The following is a 22,997-nucleotide window of genomic DNA, read 5'->3' on the forward strand; positions in this document are numbered from 1 at the left end:
GTTTCTGGTTAAGAGCATGCTGTGCTCTATTGAAGGTCAGTTCTGGCTGCTGTGTGTTTTGGTTGAGTTGTGGGTATAGAGTGATTGTGTAAAGCATTGATTGTAAGTGCCCCTGGGTTCTATAAAGGCACTAAATAAGCAAATAAGAAAATACAAATAGTCATCATCATCATGATGATAAGCATCTCATTAACAGTCCATTAATAAGTTAAAGTAGGAATGTTTAGGGGTGGGGCAATATATCGAAATTGTGACCTACTGCATAGGTTTGATTATATTGTATCGATATACGGTGTCAAATATTAGTATTTTTATTGAAACATAGATGCTCTTAATTAATAATTATTATAGAGAGCTGTCTTCTGATATATATATATGTGTACAGTATATTGAGTATTATATTGAGTACAGTATTGTGATATCAGTTTTTAGATGTACTGTGATGCTCCCTTAGTAATTAGCACATTCTCCTTTTAGCACTGGGATCATGGGTTCAAGTCTGGGTGAATGTCAATGTGTCCACGTGGTTTTCTCCCAAAGCAAAGCATGAAAACAGGCAGGTTATAATTAATTATAAACTGTCTGTGTGTGTGTGTGTGTTCCCACATATTGACTGGAATTCCTGTGTCCTGTGTTTTGTTCAGTTGATAGTATTTGATTGCGTTGATTGTAAGTGTCCCTAGGTGCAGGGAAAGCACTAAAATGTGCAGGGCAATGGGCCTTCAGGACCAAGGCTGAGAAACGCTGGATTACAACAAACTGCTTCTTTAGGAGCGATGCAACAGACCCGCTGAACCTCGCTCAGTTTCCTTTATTAAAAAAAAAAAAAGGGCATACTTATGTGATGCTGTGTTCCAGCAGGGACGGCCTCAAGGCTAAGCTTGGAGCTAAGTCTCAAAATATAGACATACAGGAATGCTAACATGTCGCAATATAGATACAGAGATCTGTCAGCTAAGAACCGCTCTATTCAACCCTGCCACTCTTCAGAATCTTGGTGGATGCTAGAGAAGTACCACAGATTACATGCAAGTAGAAGACTTTTGGTCCTTGTTGATCTGATGGTCGATTTTGTTAGGGGTAAAAAAAAAAAATACATATAAATCAAATCAAGAAACAAAAAGAGTAGTAAAGAGAGGAGTAAACCCTTACGGCCAGGGATTAAGCCTAGTCTTAGACTACACAGCATTCTGACTGGAGATTTTCCACTGTAAGGAAAATATATTGAACACCCAGGCTTAATCCCCGTCTTAAGTCTAAACTGACCTTTACACTTGCAGCTAGTCTGGAATTCTCAACACACAGCTGAGACTGTACTGGTCACAGGGAGGAACTGACCTGGCCAAATGCCAAAAAGAATCTGCATTTCTCAAAGTAGTGGAGATCCATTAACTATCACATGCACTCACCACCGCTACCTTTACACATGGTGCTCAACAAGACACAAGCTTCAGTCTACTAACCAACCCCCCTGAGCTTAAAAATAAAAACAGAAATTAAACAAACAAATACAGAAAAACACTAAAGAAACAAAGAGAAAACAACAAATTAAATTCAGAAATAATAACAAATCATCATAAAAAAATTGACTGGCTCAGTTCAATTCAGACCAGCATATTGATTTAGGCTAAAATGCACCTCAAATCTGATCCTCCTTTCTTAGTGTATGGAAGCCAGATATTTGTCACCAGTGCTTTTGTGAGCCTTCAGTCAAAATACTGGAATAATACTGTTAACAAGCATCAAGCCCATGCAATGCTTACTAAAGGAGATTTAGAAGAAAGGCATCTACAGTCCCTCCCAAAAAAAAAAAAAGGAGCGAGAGAGAGGAGCTTCGCATCTGAACCGACTTTGTGGTTTAATTTCCTTAACCTATGAAACCGTTTCCTCCTCAACAAATGAAAAAAAAAATAATAATAATAAAATAAAAAAATTAAGTGCTTGGCCTTCAAGTAAGCAAATTTCCCCCCACCATCTTTTGGCTCTCAGAATGGTTTTCCCTTTTTCAAAAAACTACAAACAGAAACAGAACAAAAAAGCAGACAAAAGGGGCAGAGAACGAGAATAAAGACAAGACAGAAAGAGAGGAGAAGAGGTGAAGGTTACCAAAGAACCACACAAATGTCCTGACTGACAGGAGTAAACTTTGTATTTTCTAGAACAATGGCAGTCCAGTGACCTCCATGCTCTCTCTTCCTTTCTCTCCGTCTCTTCTCCAGAACCGGACAGCACACAATCAGAGGCCCGGGGGGGGCGGGATGTTCAGTCGTGTTTCTTGTGAGTGGCGTGATGCTCGCTGGGGGTGAAATCGGCGCAGAAGCCGTTAGAGACGGGGCTGGAGGCGCTGGAGGTCGGGGTGCCCCAGAAGCCTGCGTTATCTGCATACAGAAACTCCTCAGCAAAGTCCGGCCGCTGCTCTGCAAAGCTCCGGAACATCTCTGCCACAAGGAGGCGCAAGAGAATAAGAAGAGAAGTAGAGAGGGGAGAAGTAAAATGACAGTTAGAAACAGCAATGCACAGTGTTTGTGTTCACACGGTCAAAGAACTGCAGAACTACAGGATAAAACATGTTTAGTCTTACCTGCATGTTATCACATGACTAAAAACGACTTATTGTAAAACAAGCAAATACAGGATCATAAGAAAATCACAAAAAAAAAAAAAAACATGTTGGACGGTGTGATGGCAAATCAGAAGTTGCGGTGTGATTCACACTATGGTTTAAACCAGGGCTGCACAACATATTATTTCAGCATAGTCAACGCAATGTATGTGCAATATTCACATTTCAGGACTTGCAGCATCACAGAGAAAATGAGTATGCATGAATTTTCCCTCTATGACTTCTCTACCAAAAGCAATGCATGTTGCAAACAACAAAATATTGCAATCTTGCAAGTAAGGTACCGTATTTTTCCAACTATAAGACGCACTTAAAATCCTTTAATTTTTTCCAAAAAATTGTCAGTGCACCTTTTAATTTGTTGCGCTTTATGTGTGAATTTTCGCAGTCAGGTTGTAAGGAGCAGTAAAGACACTCTGCTAAATTACAGCGTAATACAGAAGATTCAATTTAGTTCTCCAGCAGTATTAGCATTAGCTGCTAACCACGTGAAGTGCTAGCTAGCTCTTTGGCCATCTATAAGTGAGTATTATCAGCCTGTAGCCTGCTGCTAACCCTGGATAGCACTGCTTGAGCAGCATTAGCATTAGCCACTAACCGTGCTGAGCGGTAACTATTTAGCCGCTCAGAGGTGAGTATTATCGACCTGTAGCCTGCTGCTAACCCCGGATAGCACTGCCTGAGCAGCATTAGCATTACCTGCTAACCACAGAGCTAGCGCCTTTGCTCTTCAGAGGTGAGACTGTAGCCTGTACTTTAGAAGGAAACCATGACTACACCCCTGTTCCTATGACTAGTTACTAGTTTTTTTTATAAAATGCACTTATGCGCCTTATGCATATTTATATAAAAAAAAACACAGACCAGAAAATAGTTGTTTATTAATAGTGCGCCTTATAATCTGGTGCGCCTTACAGTGCGAAAAATACGGTAGTCACTTTGAAAAATACCACTTTGAAACTTTACACAAGTGCAGTCGCAAATACCATGAAAAACTTTATGATGAGACTGACTCTCATTAGGACCACCCCAGGAAAGGAAGACCAGAAGTTACCTCTGTTACACAGAATTACCAGCCTCAGAAACCATTAACAATTAACAGCATCACAGATAAGAGCACCTTAATGCTTCACAAAGTACTTTGAGATTACTACACAATTCCTTATGTGTTCCATTATAGCCTGGGTGATTTCAGTATTCATTTATGTATGCGTGTAAAAAAAAAGAAAAAAAAAAATAGAATTAAAAACATTAAATGAGGAAGTGTCCAAGCTTTTGACTGGTACTATACATACAAAAACATGTAGCTCAAGTCAAACCATCCCAAAGAAAGAAGAAAAAGAATGAGAAAAAACTTGATTTAAAATGTAATTGCTTGTTATCTGTTTGCAATTTGCTCTTGTCATTGTGAGACACAAACTAGGAGTCAAACTAAGCCAAGTTTAGCTTCACATGTTGTTAACTTGTGAATGGCTTGCGGCTTGCACTTGTGACAGTCTTTATACACAGGCTATCCTGAGCTCTACATATGGCAGCATAAACCAAACCAGTAGAGTTTAGAATAAACACTAGTGTGAATCCATGTCTAGTGCATGAGTAAGTGTGTTCTACGCATCATATTTTCTAGTAGATCCACACAGACCGCTTTAGTAAACATCAAGCAGCTTCTCTACAGGATTCTATTTTTTAAGTAATGCTTTTTCTTATAAGATTATGGGAGCTACTAGTAAGTACTAGTAAAAACACCGCTCTAAAGTAGTTGGACCACTTGAGTAAAATACAGCATGCGTTTGTGTAATTTAGGGGGAGGGGACTCACCAAATGTAAGTTTTCCACTGTCCTCCACATCGATGGCACTGAATAGACGGGACACTCTGAGCTCCGCCACCCCGAGAGCAGTCCGCAGGATACAGGCCAGTTCATCCTCTGTGATCGCCCCATCCTCCTCAGCCTCAAACATCTACAACAACAACAATCATCAGATACAGTCAGCACAGTTAGCCCTGCACAAGCAACAGAGTCTTAACATGTCCATTGAATATTAAATATGTATAACAGTTGCGTGCAGATATAGAAGCAGTGTGTAAGTCAGTGTTTGGCTAAGCTCTCTGTGTGTACAGACAGCTAGCAGTCATTCACTAATAAGGCTTAAGGAAAGTGTGGCTTAATTAGTCAGGAAAAAAAAACAAAAAAAAAAAACATGCTGGCCACCACTAACAGAAAAGAACATTTGCTGGACTTCAGCATTTTTTCTGGCAAAAGAGGTTAAGACTTGCAAGACTAAAGTTTTCAACTACAACTCAGAGATTAGTATAAACTTCACATGCCGTCCACATAACTGTCCTACCAACATGCTCTCAGTGGCATTTACTACTAAGAGTAAATAAAAGCGCTGATAACATACTTTTTTTGCCACTTGTGATGAAAATTATATATAATGTATTCGCATATAATGTAATTTGCAATTTCAGTGCAGTTTCATTTAAAAATTATATAAAAGAAGGTTTAAAAAAATGGCAAGGTGCTCCTTGATATACTTATTTTTTTGTAAGACACTATTTAAGAGGTTTCCCCAAGTCAAAATATTTTGCTATTTGTGACAAGAATAGTAGTTATTTATTTTTGTTTTGTTGTTTTTTATTTGCTGTACTCATTTTTGATTCCATAACTTTTTTTTTACTCCATTTTTGAGTTAAATTTTGATTTTTGTTACAGCTCATTCAAATAGCTGGTTGACGATAAAATATATTTTTACAAAATAAGCCGAAACATTTTTTAATTAAATAAAAAAGTTTTTTTTTTCTGCAGCGTTACATTATTATTTTTTTTTTTTATTCCACTTTTGTTACACCTCATTCAAATAGTTGGTGGACGCACTTTATGTTGGTTTTAAAAATATATTTTTACAAAATGGTAAAAAAAAAAATCTTTATTAGGTCTATACTGTTTCTTTTTGTTTGTTTGTTTTAATAATCAAAACTCAAACATAAGTAATCTTAGAAAGAATCATATACATAAACAAAGTACATACCGTAAAGGCCAACTTGATAGTTTCCAGTGTTTTGGCAGGTCTGCACACTACGGAGAATGCGATCACAAACTCCCGGATGTCCACTGTGCCATCTTCATGCTGCAGAGCAAAAAAAACATACCTGTTTATACCAATCCTGAGAATCTATTTCTATAAAACACAGTCCAAAAACAACAAACATTTCCAGATATATCCAAGTTTGCATTACTTTGTTTGTGCAAGTAATTTCACTGCTTAAAAACTGCAAGTATTACAGTAAGACCTACAGTATAACCTCTACTAATGATGATTCAGCACTTAATAAAAACGTCCTATACTTCAGGACAGGAAATATCAGTGCTTTTGTCCTACATATTAAGCCAACATATTAAAAATAGACAATATCTCTGATTAAAAATCTTTTTGATATATTGTAAAAGGAGAATGTCGTACCTCATCGAAGAGAGCGAACATGTCTCGAAGCACATCGGACATCGGTAGGTCCAGAAATTGTGCAAACTCCTCCAAAGTCTGCTTCTGACCCTGCAGCTTACGCGCTCTTTTCCCGTACTCTTTCAGCAGCTTATCAGAGCTCTCCCGCTTCAGCCTGAAAAGCACACACACTGTCATTATGAGTGTTTTCTGATTTTTTTTTTTAACTGCTGTTTTTTTTTTCTCAGCTAGTTATTACATGGATGACGCACAACCTGTAGACACAACTGCCTTCTGTCATAGGCATATTATTTGGCATCGATTTGGATTTTAATTATTGTGTTTCATACCAATATTGGGATGTCACAGAGCATGATCACACTTTGCCTTTTGTGTTCATATCATATACGCCTAGAATTCCCTTTTTTATATTGTGACAATATTGTTTCGTGAATAATCATGTTTTCCCTCACTGTGACATCTTCAAAACTGGGTAATTAATAAGACACAAAGGGGTGTGTGTGTGAGAGTAAAGTGGAAATAAATGTGGTTAAAAAAGGACCTCACACAATTAGTAGTGGTGGGAGTGTGAAACAGAATGTGACAATTTTCAGAGTGACTGTATTTTTGGGCTTTGGCTGTGTGACAAATATTTTTTATACAAAGCAGAACTCATGGTATGGTATTATGAATCCTTTCTGATCTCTATTGGAAGTAATATGTTATAGTTCAGAGATTATTATTATAAATAAATAAACAATTCCAGAATCAACAGCTGTTAAAAGTCACAAGCTGAATAATTCACGATGCACTGTTGCATTTTTTACACCTGCAGTGAAGACTCACCCCAGTCTCCGGACAAGTTTAGCAAACTCCAGCAGACATGTATCCACAGGCAGCCTGAACTGGCCCTTTGCCATGGCCAACTGACAGTCCTCAAAGGAGTAATCTGTCACGGGGACTTCCAGGGCCCTGAGTGGACACACACACAAACACACACACACACGAAACATGAGCTATGAACCTTAGTGTTTTGTCTCACGCAGAGGTCAGTTTAAAACATTCATCTCATTTACAGTTTCCCTTCTCTATTTCCTCTCTGTCTTTCACACACACGCCTAACACTCATTCACACACACTCGCACGCACACACACCATTTGCTTGAAATTTTCTTCTATATCTATACCCTATGGCCCAATCCCATTTAACCTCCTGGCCCCACCAGGTTAGGCCTACCTGACCTTTCAAACAGAGTTTTCAGAGGCACACTCAAAACAGAGGGTTATGAGAATCACTGGCAAGATGGCAGCACTAGCGCCCAAAGAACCCCATAAATAAGTATTTTCCTTGTAAAAAAGTATGATGTTCACTATATATATATATATATATATATATATATATATATATATATATATATATATATATATATATATATATATATATAGTTTCAATGATTTCTGGACTTTTTTACAACAAGCGTAAAAAATAGCTAATATTTTGCAGGGGGCCTTTATATAATGTAAATATATAATTATAAAAAAAAAAAAAAAAAAAAAAAAAAATTGTGAAAAGCTCAAATAATGTATACCCAACAATAAATCGTTTATTTTAACCCTCCTTTTAAGTTATGGGTCAAATTGATCTGTTTTAAAAGTTTGAAGATCTAAGAAAAATAGTTAAAAGTATTTTTTTCCGTATGAAACTTCTTCTGCTTGCCTTAATTAGTGTAATCAACATATAATATGAAAATGGTTCTTCTAACATATTTGCAACCACGCCCAGCAATAACAAACTAAAACTGAATGGCAATGTTACGTTTAATGTTATGTAAAACTATTGTGTATTATATTGGTCTTACAAAAGTAATGAAAAAGTAGTGAAAAGTTAGATCATGTATTTTTTTTTTTAACTGTTAGAGGTAAGAAATAGCATTGCACTGAATATTGATAGAATAATTAGTAATGTAGTGAGTAATTAAATATTCTCACTGCTTGTTAGGATTTATTGGTTTTAGACATTTTTTGGATGATTAAATATGCAATGGGTCAAACTGACCCAGGAACACCATTGCTGTGAACATAACAGGAGGGTAAAGTCATTTTTTTTTCTTTAATTGGCAGCAGGCTCACAAGTTAACTAATTAACTAACTAAATAACACACATTAACTAACTAACTTAATCTTAGTATTTGTTTACCAAAGGCTGGCTTCAGTTATCTGCACTGTATTTCATTCACTTGTGGGAATGTTGTTGCTTTTTTTTATATCATGTTGTTTTTTCTTTAATCATGTTGCTTTTTTTTTTTTTTAGTCTTTCTCAAATTGTTTGGGTGTGTGTGTGTACAGCAGCAGTAAGCTCCGTTGGTCTTACTTGGCCATGAGGCGACGCACGTTGTGAGCAAACAGAGGCGGGTTCCTCTTCTCCTCTTCACTGGGGGTGTAAATGGGAAGGAACTGAAAGCAAAACAACACTAAAACTCTTACACAAACATCTCCTGTAACACAGAGGCCAACCAGCTAATGCACCATAACCCCTCTCTTTAGACATATCGCGCGCCTGACGTCAATCTCCTAATACATGATAAAAAGTCAGTCTGGAGTTCATTATTCAATGTTCTGAAGGAGCAGCACAGCAGACAGCATCCAATCACTGCTCATGTGACTCATGGGGCAGAGGGTAATAAACCCTGAACATCAACAACAACAAAACAACAACAACAAAAAACATCAACTACAGTCTTAGAAGAGTGACTGTTTACCTGTGTTTCTGGAAGCCAATCAGTCACATGGGCACTAAATAATCTGAGGGATATAGTCACATATAGTGGACATAATGCAATATGATTGCATTATTAGTTTTTTATTAATCTGGGGCTGAAATATGAATCTGAAATATGATTTTAAAGATGTTAATTAGTCCAACATACAGCTACATATACTAGTGCATCTCAAACAAATAGAATATCACTGACAAGCGACTTTATTTAAGTAAGTCAGTTCAAAATGTGAAATTAATATATTATAGAGATCTATTGCACACAGACTCATCTATTTTAAGCATTTATTTTCCTGGAAAACGCTGCACTGACTTTGGACTTGATGTAACACAGTGAACCAACACCAACAGATGACATGTCTCTCCAAACCATCACTGATTGTGGAAACTTCACACTAGACCTCAAGCAGTTTGGACTGTGTGTCTCTCCACTCTTCCTCCAGACTCTGGTTCCTTGATTTCCACTTTTCCACAATTTGTTGATCCACTGTGTTATGTCTAGTCCAAAGATTTTACAGCACTTCACGCTTCCCTCTACTGACAACTTCTATGAATTTCATTTTCCAGCAGGACTTGACACACTGCCCACACTGCTAAAAGTACCACTACTTTTTGGAGCTATTTCAGAGCTAGTTACATACTGTTTTAAAACCCACAACCCATGAGTTTCTTAACCCCAGAAGGGTTAAACACACTTACCTCAATCTCAAACTCATTGTGAAACTGGCAAAGAGTGAGCCACAGTATCTTAAACCTGGAAAACAATACCAAACTACAGTTAGAACTTGAGGGACACCTTTTAGAAAGACACACATATCATCATTTGTGCAGATAGTTCCTTATTATTCTCAATAAAACCATATCTAGCGGAAGTAATGCTGCCTGCAAGTTCCTACTACTCACAATAATCAGGTGAATTGTGTTCATGTGGTTCTGGTTGGAAACAGCATGAAGCCCAGAGGGAAAAGTATTTTTCTAAAGCTAAAAAAGTTAAGCTATTTGGCACTATTGACCAATCAAAACCAATTAAGGAGCAGAATAAGAGAATTATGTTTTCCAGGTGTAGATGAGTGTTACCCTGCATTTACACTGGCAGGCGACAAGTCACTCACGCTGTCTTGCTTGTGGATGTGTATCGCTTTGCTGGGTAGCACCGAGGCTAATATAGGAAGCTACCAATCGAGCCATCAGTTAATTCAATCATGTTTAAATTTTCTTTAAACTGCCCCTGTATTTGTGCAAATATGCATAATATAAACAGTATAAACAGTATGAATCAAACGTTAACAGTGCAGAAATGTGAGGATCTCCGACCCCTGTGTTTGTGATTGGTTCAAAAAATGTGCTCGGTCAATCAATGTACAATGTCTCTGCACCGTGTCCTTAATCATTTGCATAAAGTTGAGAAAATGTCAACTGCGTTCGTCACTCTGTTGCAAATACAAAGAAATAAATGTGACCTCCAATAAGAAATGATTGGTCGCCTGTTGCTCTCTTTGCCTGCCAGCGTAAACACAGGATTACCCAAAAAGAATTTGGACTACAGGCAATGCAAATATAACTCTGTGGTAATATAAATCTTAAATAAGACACAGCATAACTACACAATGAAAGGGGCCCATGCAATTGTAGATACTATTTAATGCATTTCTTTAAGAAAACCAAAGCCAGAACCTATACTGATGTGTTTGTTACATTGTATATATTCAGCCCAGTTAGGTTCAGTTTTACACTGCAGTTACAAATTCTGATATGTCCTGGCATCATCACTTATGTGGACTGAGCCTCCCTATACTTGACGTTCATTGGTTTGTTAAAGCATGTGTATTGGACGGCAGCATGTAGTCAATTTGGCAAGCTCCTTTTTTTTTTTTTTTTAGGTTGCGTGCCTAACTCAGCATCACTCCGGAATCCAACTACATTAGTGTGCATGCAAGACACACAGCATAAAGAGCGAATTCCACTATTTCTGTTTATAAATATGGGTTTTTCAGCGTACTCTGTTACACATGTACTGCTACGTGACAAGCTTTCATGCAAGGGGAGTCAGGCCACTGCACAAGACAATTTCTTTTCTTCTCATATTGTTTGATTGGTTACGATAGCCTTTTCAACTTCCTGTAATTGCTCTGAAAGTCCAGCAAAAAGTTCCGTTTCACAAAACTGAACAAGATCATGGTTTTATTTGATCAGGAATGAGATTGAATAGTGAGTAAATTTTGGTCCTTTGGATTAGACCCTACATCACAGCACCTTTCAAACCTGCTTTGGTGGTTCAAACCAAACTGTAAAATCCAAAAGTCCACACCAAACAAGGTACAGGTGAATGCAAGTGGTAATCCTCACTTTACAAATATCAACAGCAGCAGCCAGGAGAAATCACTGACCAATATGAATAATAATAATGATAATAATAATTCATTCTTTATTTGAAAGTAGAGTATATGGGGTAACAGCAGCATTTAGTGCTGAATTTAAGATAACAAACACAGAACTAAAGCCCTATCTGGATGGGATTAGTTTCTAAGGGGGTCCTGGGGTAATTTCTTTATTAATAGGGGGGTCCTCTGATTTTATCCCCGTCCAGAACGACCATGTATGTGTTCTTCTCACACGTCCTCTGAGAAAATTACAGACTGAATTACCTACTGTTTTTCACTGAACTCCATGGTCCTCTTGTAATTTTAGTCCCGTCCAGTCACATATCTGAGTTTCGTCTCTTTGCTTTAATAAAATAGCCATTTGTCCACTGCTACGCGCCTTATTATTTCCTCACATGACAACACAATGTGCAAAGTGACCGAGAAAGTCAAAAAGGCAGAAAAAGGCAGATGAACACTTTTTAGTTTGGACTAGATGAAAGATGCTGCAAACCATGACCTATAGATCTGGCCTCAGTCCAGATTTGACTGAACAATCCAAAGTTTGGACTTTTTGACCAATTTGAAGTTGAGGCAAGCTATCGTCATCCTTTAAACAAACGGGAGAAAAAAAGAATTGGAAGGCACCTCGCTGATTCGACAACATGCAGATTTGTCCAATAACAAATTAAGGTCAAGTCCAAGAAGCCACAGAGCATACAGTTAGTTAATGATGACAGGATGTAGCAAATGTTTTAAGAGTTCTATGATCAAACTGCAGTATGTAGATCGTATACAGTGTTACAAAACATGAACCATTGTCTTGTTATTGGGTGTGAAAATGACATTAGAAATTAAGTGTCTGTTTTAAAGTTTCTGTCTGGCTTCAGCAGCAGTTTAAGCTTGTATGTAAAGTCAGTACTCACGCTCCAGGGCCCTGCCAAGTCCAGGTAATAGTGTCCTGATGAGAAGCACACAATCATAATTTATACACAGCCTATGTGTGTAACTACTGCTGCTACTACTACAAATAATAATAGTCACTGTACTATAACAATGGATGTTAACATGAAATAACCATTTCAGCATACTAAAATATATGGCACATTAATACAAAGTTAATTATACAGTGTGTGCAGAGCAGCAAGAGGGTTCAAACGATCGAGAAAATTAAAAACAGAAAAACACAGAGATACACAGACAGCAATATTATACAATAAAAACTACTATGCTGACTTGGGGCTAGGCCAGCAGATAACATGTCTCTCTAAACCATCACTGATTGGTGGAAACTTCACACTAGACCTCAAGCAGCTTGAACTGTGTGTCTCTCCACTCTTCCTCTAGACTCTGGTTCTTTGATTTACAAACCAAAGGCAAAATTTACTGATGATCAGTGAGGGTTTGGAAAGCTTTGTCATCTGCTGGTGTTGGTCCACTGTTATATCAATTCCAAAGATTTTACAGCACTTCACGCAAAAACAGAAAAATAGTGAGATACACAGACAGCAATATTATACAATAAAAACTACTATGCTCACTTGGGGCTAGGCTTATTATTACTACCCATTTAAAAAATGTAAAATGATACATTTTAGAAATTAGCCTTAGAAAAACCGACAGCTCTGGAAAAAAATGAGAGACATCTTAAAAATGATAGGTTTATTTGAATGTACCAAATTGAAAACCTCTGGAATATAATCAAGAGGAAGATGGATGATCACAAGCCATCAAACCAAACTGAACTGCTTGACTTTTTGCACCAGGAGTGGCATAAAGTTATCCAAAAGCAGTGTGTAAGACTGGTGGAGGAGAACATGCCAAGATGAATAAAAACCAATTAAAAATTATTTCACCAAATATTGATTTCTGAACTCTTAAAACTTTATGTATATGATCTTGTTTTCTTTGCATTATTTGAGGTCTGAAAGACTCTGCATCTTTTTTGTTATTTCAGCCATTTCTCATTTTCTGCAAATAAATGCTCTAAATGACAATATTTGTGTTTGGAATTTGGGAGAAATGCTGTCTGTAGTTTTCAGAATAAAACAACAATGTTCATTTTACTCAGACATATACCTAAAAAAATAATTCAGAAACTAAAGTGGTCTCTTCATTTTGTTCCAGAGCTGTACACATTTTTAAATGTATACTAAATTAATGTAACAAAATTAAAACACTGTTTTTAAATAAAACTGAAATAAAAATGTAGATGGAGATACATTTTCAGCGATTATATACAATAAGCAACTATTGCAGCTTATTTAGGTCTATGCTTTTTCTTGCTACACATTTTTACATATATCATAGTTTCAATATTAAAGTTAAGTTTCCCCTGTTCTTATTTATAGATCCAATTTGCTTTCTTTTGTCACCCAGTTTACTGGCTGATGGTTATAGTGGTTAATCAACTTCCTTCTTCATATTGCTCAACAGGTAACGTTGCATGTTACAGAGCACAGAAACGGACCTACAATAGACCTAAACAAGGCTGTACAAGCTACTTGTGGTTGTATGTGTCATGCAACAAACAGTAAAGCGGCAAACTAGCTTTTTACATTCGCCTCTCACTGCACTTTCTTGAGTGTGTGGTCCATTCAAAAGCCTGCAGTGACTAATACAGAAATACCTGTAGCACTGCAGCTGCAATGCTATAACTGAACATTTCAATCTTCCAGTGTGTAGAAGTAGATGCATAAGACATTTTAAGATAGAACACCAGATATGGCCCTATAATAACATAATATCATTCAGATATTTTAGGACCAATATTCTTCTTGCCAATTTGACAAACCTGATTCATTTTAAGAATATACTACTGCAACAAAATACATGATTTTAAACATTCATTTAAAACTAGAGAAAATGTGTTAGTATATTGACAGTAACATACCAAGATTATTATTTTAATAAAAATAAAAATCATGTAACAAATAATGTGATCTGATTACAGCTATTATAAGAATATAATTTAAATAAGCTTTCTTTTTTTTTTCAATATTATCTTATGCAATACGTCCTGACACGCCCTTACTCCCCATAGTATAGATCATACATTAGCTATTGTTTTCTGAACACCATGAAAAGCCACTATGGTTCCAACCGTGCAATCCCAGATGCCATTGTTCTCTGCGATCACAACTGATGTAAAAGATCATGCAAAGTTGCAGTCCGTCAGCATTGGCATTATGCAAAACGTGCGCGTGTGTAGTGAGCTGGACGGTCTCTCAGAATTTGATTGTGGCTACTGTAAATGAAGGATCATATATGAAGGATTGATTGCTGATTTGCTTCTTCTACCTCCATGCTGCATTTTTGCACATACATGCCACATGTCATGGGACTGGAACTGGTACTGTGTCCCATGACTTGCTGTGTCCTATGAAAGCTAAAGTATGCTATCTGTCTGACTGGATGGACAATTCTAGCCAGCTTCCACAAGTCACAATCAGACAATTATTACCCATACCTGTGCAGTCCACTGTTTGTGGCAATGCCAGTACATGACATTGTGGGTTGAGTAATTTTTAACTAAAATGCTCGCACAAATTCAGATTGGTCATCGGGTCAGCCTTGGGCAAAGAATCTAAACTCTAATTCACATCACCTTGCCATGAACACTCTGACCAGTGTTTAACCTCATTGCTAAGATAACACCTCACAACTTATACAGGTATGGGTGGCTGTAAGTCATCCCCTGAGGTAACACTTCCTGATCAAACTCATGATCTAAATACTGCTATATGACATCTGGCATCTTAGTTTAGTATTTAAAGGATGATAAGTTATATTCTCAAACTGATGTATTCACAAATACAAACACTGTATTTTTCGCACTATAAGGCGCACTTAGCGGCTAATGTTAATGCTAATGCTCCAGCCTTAGTGCTGGAGAAATTTGTGAATCTAAGCTTACTTTAATTAAACGGAAGCGCTTTACTCATCCAAATAAACACTTTTTTAAAAGAGAAATCTGTTTAGATTCACATCCAGCGCTCATTTGACTTTAAATGAAAGTCTCTTTATTACAGTTTTGTGTAATTAGCTTATCTTTACTTAACTTAATGAGATACCCCTCACAGCACCACCCAGCGGCGAGACCTGAATTAGAAGTTCCTTATAGTGTCTCTTAAAATGCGCCTTATAATCCAGTGCGCCTTATGTATGAAAATTGACCAGGAAATTGACGCTTACTGATAGTGCACCTTATAATCCGGTGCGCCTTATAGTGCGAAAAACACGATATTTGATAATCCCAAACAGGCTTTCTCCACCAAATAGCTACATTATGGAAATTTATACATGCAGGTAAATAAAAATAAAAAAATCCCCACACCCAAATATGACAGCAGACTAATGGACTTTTTTTGTCAAATTCATTGCTGTCACACAAAAACCTTGCAACTTCCTTTAAGCTGCTTTTATTTTTTGTACATAATGTGAATCTGACAGCCATTCTTCACAACTAGCATTTGTATAGACTGACAAATTTCAGAATAAATGAATCAATAGAAATGCACAAAAATCACTTGAGTAAGGAACATGTAAAACAGCTGCTTCAAACTGAGTTAAAAATTAAAATGAAAGAAAAAGGCCTAATGAGTAAAACTAAGGATTGTTCAATGGGTAAAGAGTCACAGGACACTCTTACTAAATAGTCTAATACTACATTTTTGCTCTTATAGTTATTCTCTTGTGGAATGATAATGGTGGGTCTAACACCAGAACAGCTCATAGGTCATTTTCCTGGCAGGAGCAGTTGTGTTAGAGACATGGGGAACCCTCTTCTATTAATAGAAAGTAGTGCATTAAGTGGCATCTAGTGCACGCAACCTCGTCCCATCTATTTTCAAAGCTGTTTGTCACTCTACTATTGTTATTCTGTTGACTGCAGCATACAGCATTTTTTGAGTAGCCCCCAGAAGTTCATGACTGCTTACCAGCTTATTAGGGTAGCGAATAACGACAGGCTGTACTGGCACTGCTGGAATAAATCCACCTGCGAGAAGAAGAAGATGAAAAAGAGAGGTATTATTCTTCACAGTGTTAAAATACCCTGGCTGCATGAGAAGAACGAAGCAATTAAAATTCAGGTTTGTGGTTAGACGGTGACAAAAGCAGAGCTGAATTATAAAGGAAGGAAGTGTGAGTTTGTAGGAGTTTTGACATGTTTAAATGCAATTCATACACAGACCTGGTTTGAATGTGATCAGACAGGACCTGTTGGTACATGTTCCCTCTGGAAAGATCATTATCTGGAAAGAACAAAAATGAAAACAACATTAAATCTGATGAAATGACAAAGTTATTCATTATACTAATCATTCACATTAAAATATATGCAATTTTCCGCCATATCACTAAAATAATCCTAAAAAAGCCGTTAGTTTTACACATAGATTAAAATTGTAATAAGGATACAACCAAACCAAATCATACGTATGAAGAGTAGTTTCCAGTTATGATCACTTTTTGAATATTTGTAAATGATGCTGTTTTGACTGTAATAAATGATATAATTTATCTCAACTGCATGTTTTCTTGTATTTTTCATATAAAGTGATTACTTTCTTTACTTCGGGCTTATCTCTGTGCTGCTGTAACTTTGCAATAGGCTTATCTTATATTAACTGGACTGTCAGGAGTGTGATGATTTAGATATGCATTTTAACTGAGTAGCTAACTGACTAAAGTAATGTGTCCATTGCTTGTTTGCTACATTATGTTACATTATACCCGTTACCTGCTTTTGTGGGAATATTTTCCCCACCTCAGAGTGTTAGGCAGCTGATTAGAGGAGAACATAGCATGTGAATGCTGGGACAAAGTTTGATTATCCTTAAAGTTTTAGAACTTGTATCATCTGGACTGAACAACTGCCATAGTCCCAAAGAGCTAATTAAGTTAAGACCTTGATTAAGATATATGTAATATATATATGTGGTCCCCAAAGTTTTGCATGATGCCCTTTTCCTTTTTCAACACTAAAAGAAAAAAATATATACTAGTCTTTAACATAATATTAAAAAAGGACTTTAAGCATTTTTTGAAGACAAGCTTATTTTTTGCTCTCTTATTTACAGTGGACATGTATCGTAAGTGTATTTATCACGCTTCGATACTAATTTACACAGTCACAAAGAGAATACACTGTACACACATTTAGGGTAAATACAGTACCTTTCACAAGTGCTCCTCTTTATCTCTCTCTTAATATATGTTGAACAGAGTGTATTACACTCATATAATCTGCACTTTCTTTCATTATTTAAAAAAAAATGTAAATGTAAATGAATATAAGCATTTCAGCAACATTCTGACCTTTTTAATATTATTTGTTTTTTACCAAATGTTTTATACTGAAGCTACAGCCATGTTTTAAATGTAGCAGGACACAATTCCCGACTCCCCCCTGATCATGATCTGAAAAGGGATAAAGGAATATCCTGCAATAATGTGGCACACAGCCTACACTCACCACTGTACTGAAACACCAGTGGAAAGCTCTAACAGTGTGCAAACACGGAAAAAAAATGTATTACAAACTGCCACGGTACCACAGTCATGGTTGAGAATATACTGCACAATCTATTATAGAAAGTACAGCAACTTTACAAGTTACTATGAGATTTTTCATCTGCTTTAAGATTCACCTGAGGCCACTCCCCTCCTGAATGAGCTCTCCGTTTGATCTCCTCTACAGTCTTCTTCCTGGAGTCCTGGTCTGACCGCGACACAAACACGGGTCGGATGTATTTTATCAAGGCTGCAGGACAGAAAGACATTGAGACATTTTAGAAAGTTTGCAAAAATACTTAATAAGCAGCTTGTGATCGTGTTTGTGATGAGCTTTCTTGACAAAAACCTCTACAGACTAAACCAAAAATTACCAGTTTGGTCATTTGTATCCATCATGTGATAATTCAGATTTAGAACTTTGCATTTAAATTCAATGGGGTGGAAAAACATATTGCTTATTTGTCATAACTATACTGTCAAACACTAATAAGACATGACAGCTTCTTAATTAGGTTTAAGTCAGAGTTGACACAAAAACAATGATTTAATTTCTTTTCTTTTTTTTTTTCTTTTTAGACAGACATTTGTTTTTCTGCTTTACCAATCATTGTCTTGCTGCATAACCCATTTGTTTCCTTTAATTATATGCTTTCCATGTTTAACAATCTTACAGACACCGCCACCATGGATATTTACTGTTAGCAGCACTTTCAAGCTAGTTTTAGGTACCATAGCAATTAGCTGGAATGGTATTTCCAGCTATATATAAAAAGAAAGCAGAAAACAATATTTAAGCCATTTCTGGAATGACATGTTGGGTCAAATGCTGCAGTGGGTCAAACACAGTTGCATCACAAACCGTGCACAAGCAACCTGCAAGTATGAGAAAGTTAAATTTAGGACTTCTTGTATTTTCTGACAAACATTTTAAACATTATAAACAATAATAAATGTTTTGCACAAACAAAAATAGGACTGAAAAGGGTTCAGTAGGAAAAGGGGTTATTCAAATGCTCTTGGTTAAATTTTCACTTCCCTATACCTACAGTACAGTATACACAAGTAATACAATAAAGCAAAGTACCATAAAAGACAAGTCTGAGCGTTTTTATTCATATTCATGTTTTTCATGTTGACTATTTGGCCATAAACAGTTTTCAATCTTTGTTAGAATATTTGCTAAATCTAGGTCTTCATTACATAAATGATTCACAGAAAAAAAAAAAAATTGATTTAATAGACACTGAGTGACAATCATGAAATTGTTACTTTCTTACTATAAGGTACAATTATGGGAAGACACTAGGGGTGGGTGATATGGCCCCAAAATAATATCACGATATCTCATAGTATTTTCGCGATAACGATACTCTTAGCGATATGACAAAACACTGAATAAAAAGAGTATTTTAGGAATACACTACTGCAACAAAATAAAAATTATTTTTTTTTTGCATTTTTGCATACAATATGATGTGGCACACCTCTAACTGAAATATTAAAAAAGAAGTCAATGATGCAGAACAGCATGATACTAATAATGCACTCCAAATATCTCCATATATCCATGATTAAAGTAAAATAATTATACTGGACAGATATAATCTGTCTCTAGTAGATATATAATGGGAAATGAAAACAGCGTGAATTTTTCTTTTGCTAAAAACAGCAAAAAAAAAAATAAATAAATAAAGTAGTATCCTGATGTGATCATTGGGGGTGGGTGATATGGCATGATATTTAAGCATTCACAATATTCAAAGATGTTGGCGATATTATCGCGTACGATATGATATAGCACAGCCCTAAAAGACACACAAGATCAAGCACCTCAGAAAAGTTAATTGTCTACTGTAAGCTATTGTAGCAATGCTTATTATTTATTTAAAGCACTGTTTATGCCTGGATTCTCCTTTGGTCTTTACTGCATAATATATAACATGGCAGACAATTTTGACTTTACTTCTTCAGTCATCTAGTACTACTAATATATGAACCAAAATGGAATGAAATGTATTTTATAATATCCGTCACAATTGTGTTTGAATATATAGAAACATAGAGGCAACACTACAAACCCCAAACAATACAACCTGGTTTCACTACACACATCTACAGAATTAACACAGTGAAGAGGATGTATGAATAGAAAACACAGAGACACACTATAAAAGGTTCCACTACAGTGTTTCCCCACGCCTGACTCTGCAAACACACTGTTTATAATGTACACATACAAACACGTGTCTCCACTCTCACAGGCAGAGAGCATAAATACAGCTTCCTGTTTCACTTCCCTGTGAGAGCCATTAAAATGAATAACCAGCAGGACCTACAAATCAAACACTCCTTCAGACTCCTTTAAGAGCAGTTAATCTAAAAATCACTTTTATGCAATATTCTCTTTACTATAAAAGCAGCAGATTAGTAGACCCACTATCCTAAATGTAGACAGACACCCAGTATACGATGCTTGCTTTATAACAGGGGTCGGAAATAAGTTTCTGTTTAGGAAAATTAAATGTAATGGGATGGAGGGCAACAGACTAGTAGCTCTCCAGCCCAGAGGGTTGTTGAAGCCAATTGCAGAACAGTTGATCTCAAAGGTTTACCTACCCAAGAACTCACGCAGGATTGAACCTGTGTCGTCAGGGTCGCGTTCCAATATACTAACGCTGCCCCAGCTGGTAAATTGAGACACGTCTGGGGAAAACGGTCTTATGAGGAATTGGGAAACGCAAGAACGGGCGGAAAAACGAGAACGGGCATAAACTAAAGTCACGCCAAGTGCATCAGAGAGAGAGGGAAGGAATGTAAACAAAAGCTCACCAGAGAAGTATTATTATTTTTTTTTAATTATCGTTCATTATAGTTCATACAACCTCACGGGCCAGATGTTTCTGCCTTTTGCCGACCCCTGATTTATGTCTGCACTGAAGCTATAAGGTTAATTGGCTACTAGGGCTGCAACTAATGATTATTTTGGTAGTCGACTAATCTGGTGATATATTTTAATAATTATTATTTAACGATTATTTCAGCCATATCCTCCATCTCTGCTTGCCGTGAGTACGGCTCCCGCTTCAAGCTTTCTCTGTCTTTACTTTAAATTAATAGAAACAGCTAAACAGGGATTTAAATTTCCAGAACATTGTCCTTTAAATGTGGATAGTGCTGATAATTAGTGAAGAAATATGTAATCATAGATTAAAGAGATTATGTAAACAGAGATTAAAGTGAGTGTAAACTACGACTGTCCACAGTACTTGGTGTAGTTTATTTAGTTTAGTCGACAATGAACATTTGGAGTCAACAAATAACTAAACATTGCAGCCCATCGTCATCAGCTACATCGTCATACACAGGCAGATATAGTAGGTGCGTTATCGAGACATTGTGTTCTGACATTTGCCTCAAATAGGATCACTTAATTAATCCAGCTTTGTGCTGAATTCTGACTCCTCACCAGAAACACACTCCTCTCTGCATACCTGCGCAGCACACTGTAGTATTGGTGTTAAATTCCTATTTACTGCACCTTATATACAATGTTACTTATATTTCAGTTTTTGAACAAACTGAAGAGAGTTTGGGTTGACTGTTGGTGAAGCACACAGGTGAAGCCAGGACAAGAGCTGTATTAATATTATTTACCTTGACAATGCAAATTCTTAAAATTGGAAGGGTGGAGCTTCTGAATGTGCACTAAAGGAAGGGAGTATTTGTTTTGCTGTTCAAATATCAACAGTCTTTCTCCAGAATAAAGTAAACAATGATCATCTGCTGGTCTCTCATCAGCATTTGACCACTTTGATTGGTTCTCTGAAACTTTTGAGTTGGCTCATTCTTTAGAATATATTATGTACTATCTACATAATATATTGCTCTCAGTACAAGGCTTATCTAACAAGTCATACACAGATACACAAAATTTCTGTTACATTTACACTTCTCGATATCAGCCTGCTGTTTAGTTAATTCAGTAAGCCTACTTGCATATGAAATCTGGAAAACATACCCAGAACCCACCCATACTTTTGAAAGATGGATTTCAAACTTGAAGCAAAATAAGGCCTTTACTGCCAATTCGTTTACACCCTGCTATGTAAATTTCACTCTTGTGTGACTTGAGTTGCACTACTGAGGTAAATGTATGACTGCAATTGCACTGCTAAAAAGTCAATGTATGATTAGAACAGCATTGCTATGGTAGCCAGCTAGATAGCTATGTAAATGTGTGGCTAGAATAGCACTGCAGATGCCTATTCATATGTTTCTTTACTTTTATATTGTTATTTGTTTAAGACTGACTAAATTTAGGAACTGCAAAATAAGAATTTCATTGTAACAGTTTAACAGCTTGTTTGTGACAATAAAACTCTTCTTAAAAGAAAAACATGCTTGTATTCTGCCTTTGGTCAATGTTTCATCTCATTCTTTTTCATCCAAAAAAAATAAAAACAAAACAAAAAAATATGTGCACCCCTAATTTCAAAAGTCATGTTTAAAATGTAGCAGGACACAATCACACACTCCCCTTTGAACATTATCTTAAGGGGGCCAAGGAAGATCCTGCAGTAATGTGGCACACAACCTACACTCACCACTGTACTGAAACACCAGTGGAAAGCTCTAACAGTGTGCAAACAAGAGCGATTACAAACTATTTATTTACACTAAAAATGTATTTTAAATATTAAAGGGCTTTTTTTACACCTGTTGTTCATTTGCTCTTATCTAAATCAGTTGACAAAATTGTAAATTTGGAGAACTTTCTCTATATTTTTCACAAAGTAAATATACAAGAGCACTAACTATGAATTAAAACGAACCATGTGAGAATATAACCTTGGTTTGAGAGCCGTTTAGTTCAAACTTTCAGAAAAAATGACATTTATGACCATTTGCAGTGCTGAAAGTGTGACTAGAATGGCACTGTTGAAATAAGTGCATGATTAAAATAGCACTGCTAAGGTAAATTCATAATTAAAATTGCACTTTTTTTAAATAAACGTTTTATTAAAATAGCACTGCTGAGGAACAAATTGTGAGGAAATCGTTCTCGGCATGTGGGATGGGATATTACTAATGTTTAGTGTCTCTCTCTAAAAAAAAAAAAAAAAAAAAAGTCATATTCCGTATTTACTCCTTTGGCCATGTTTTATATAATACATTTTGGTGCTTTCCTGGAAGAATCTTTTCATTACAGATTTTGGCTGAACTAATTCCACCACAATGTTGAGCATCCCCCTGTCATCTTTTCTTTCTCCTGCTCTC

At 36.4% G+C, this 22,997-nt stretch overlaps 1 protein-coding gene across 1 annotated transcript in view; it reads right to left on the minus strand.

The window, feature by feature from the left end:
* Window positions 1-796: 796 nt before the first annotated feature.
* Window positions 797-22,997, minus strand: part of LOC103025629 (lysophosphatidylcholine acyltransferase 1) — a 44,130-nt gene continuing 21,929 nt past the window's right edge. Inside the window, exons 4-14 of the mRNA XM_007254532.4 lie at window positions 17,855-17,967; window positions 16,396-16,456; window positions 16,142-16,200; window positions 12,128-12,162; window positions 9,541-9,595; window positions 8,437-8,519; window positions 6,912-7,037; window positions 6,087-6,240; window positions 5,655-5,753; window positions 4,442-4,583; window positions 797-2,438 (exon numbers count right to left, since the gene is read on the minus strand). Coding sequence (XP_007254594.3) covers window positions 2,263-2,438; window positions 4,442-4,583; window positions 5,655-5,753; window positions 6,087-6,240; window positions 6,912-7,037; window positions 8,437-8,519; window positions 9,541-9,595; window positions 12,128-12,162; window positions 16,142-16,200; window positions 16,396-16,456; window positions 17,855-17,967 — 1,103 coding nt within the window. The 3' untranslated portion in view covers window positions 797-2,262. The remainder of the gene's footprint in view (window positions 2,439-4,441; window positions 4,584-5,654; window positions 5,754-6,086; window positions 6,241-6,911; window positions 7,038-8,436; window positions 8,520-9,540; window positions 9,596-12,127; window positions 12,163-16,141; window positions 16,201-16,395; window positions 16,457-17,854; window positions 17,968-22,997) is intronic.

Source organism: Astyanax mexicanus, chromosome 6 (genome assembly GCF_023375975.1).
Source record: "Astyanax mexicanus isolate ESR-SI-001 chromosome 6, AstMex3_surface, whole genome shotgun sequence".
Classification (NCBI taxonomy): domain Eukaryota; kingdom Metazoa; phylum Chordata; class Actinopteri; order Characiformes; family Acestrorhamphidae; genus Astyanax; species Astyanax mexicanus.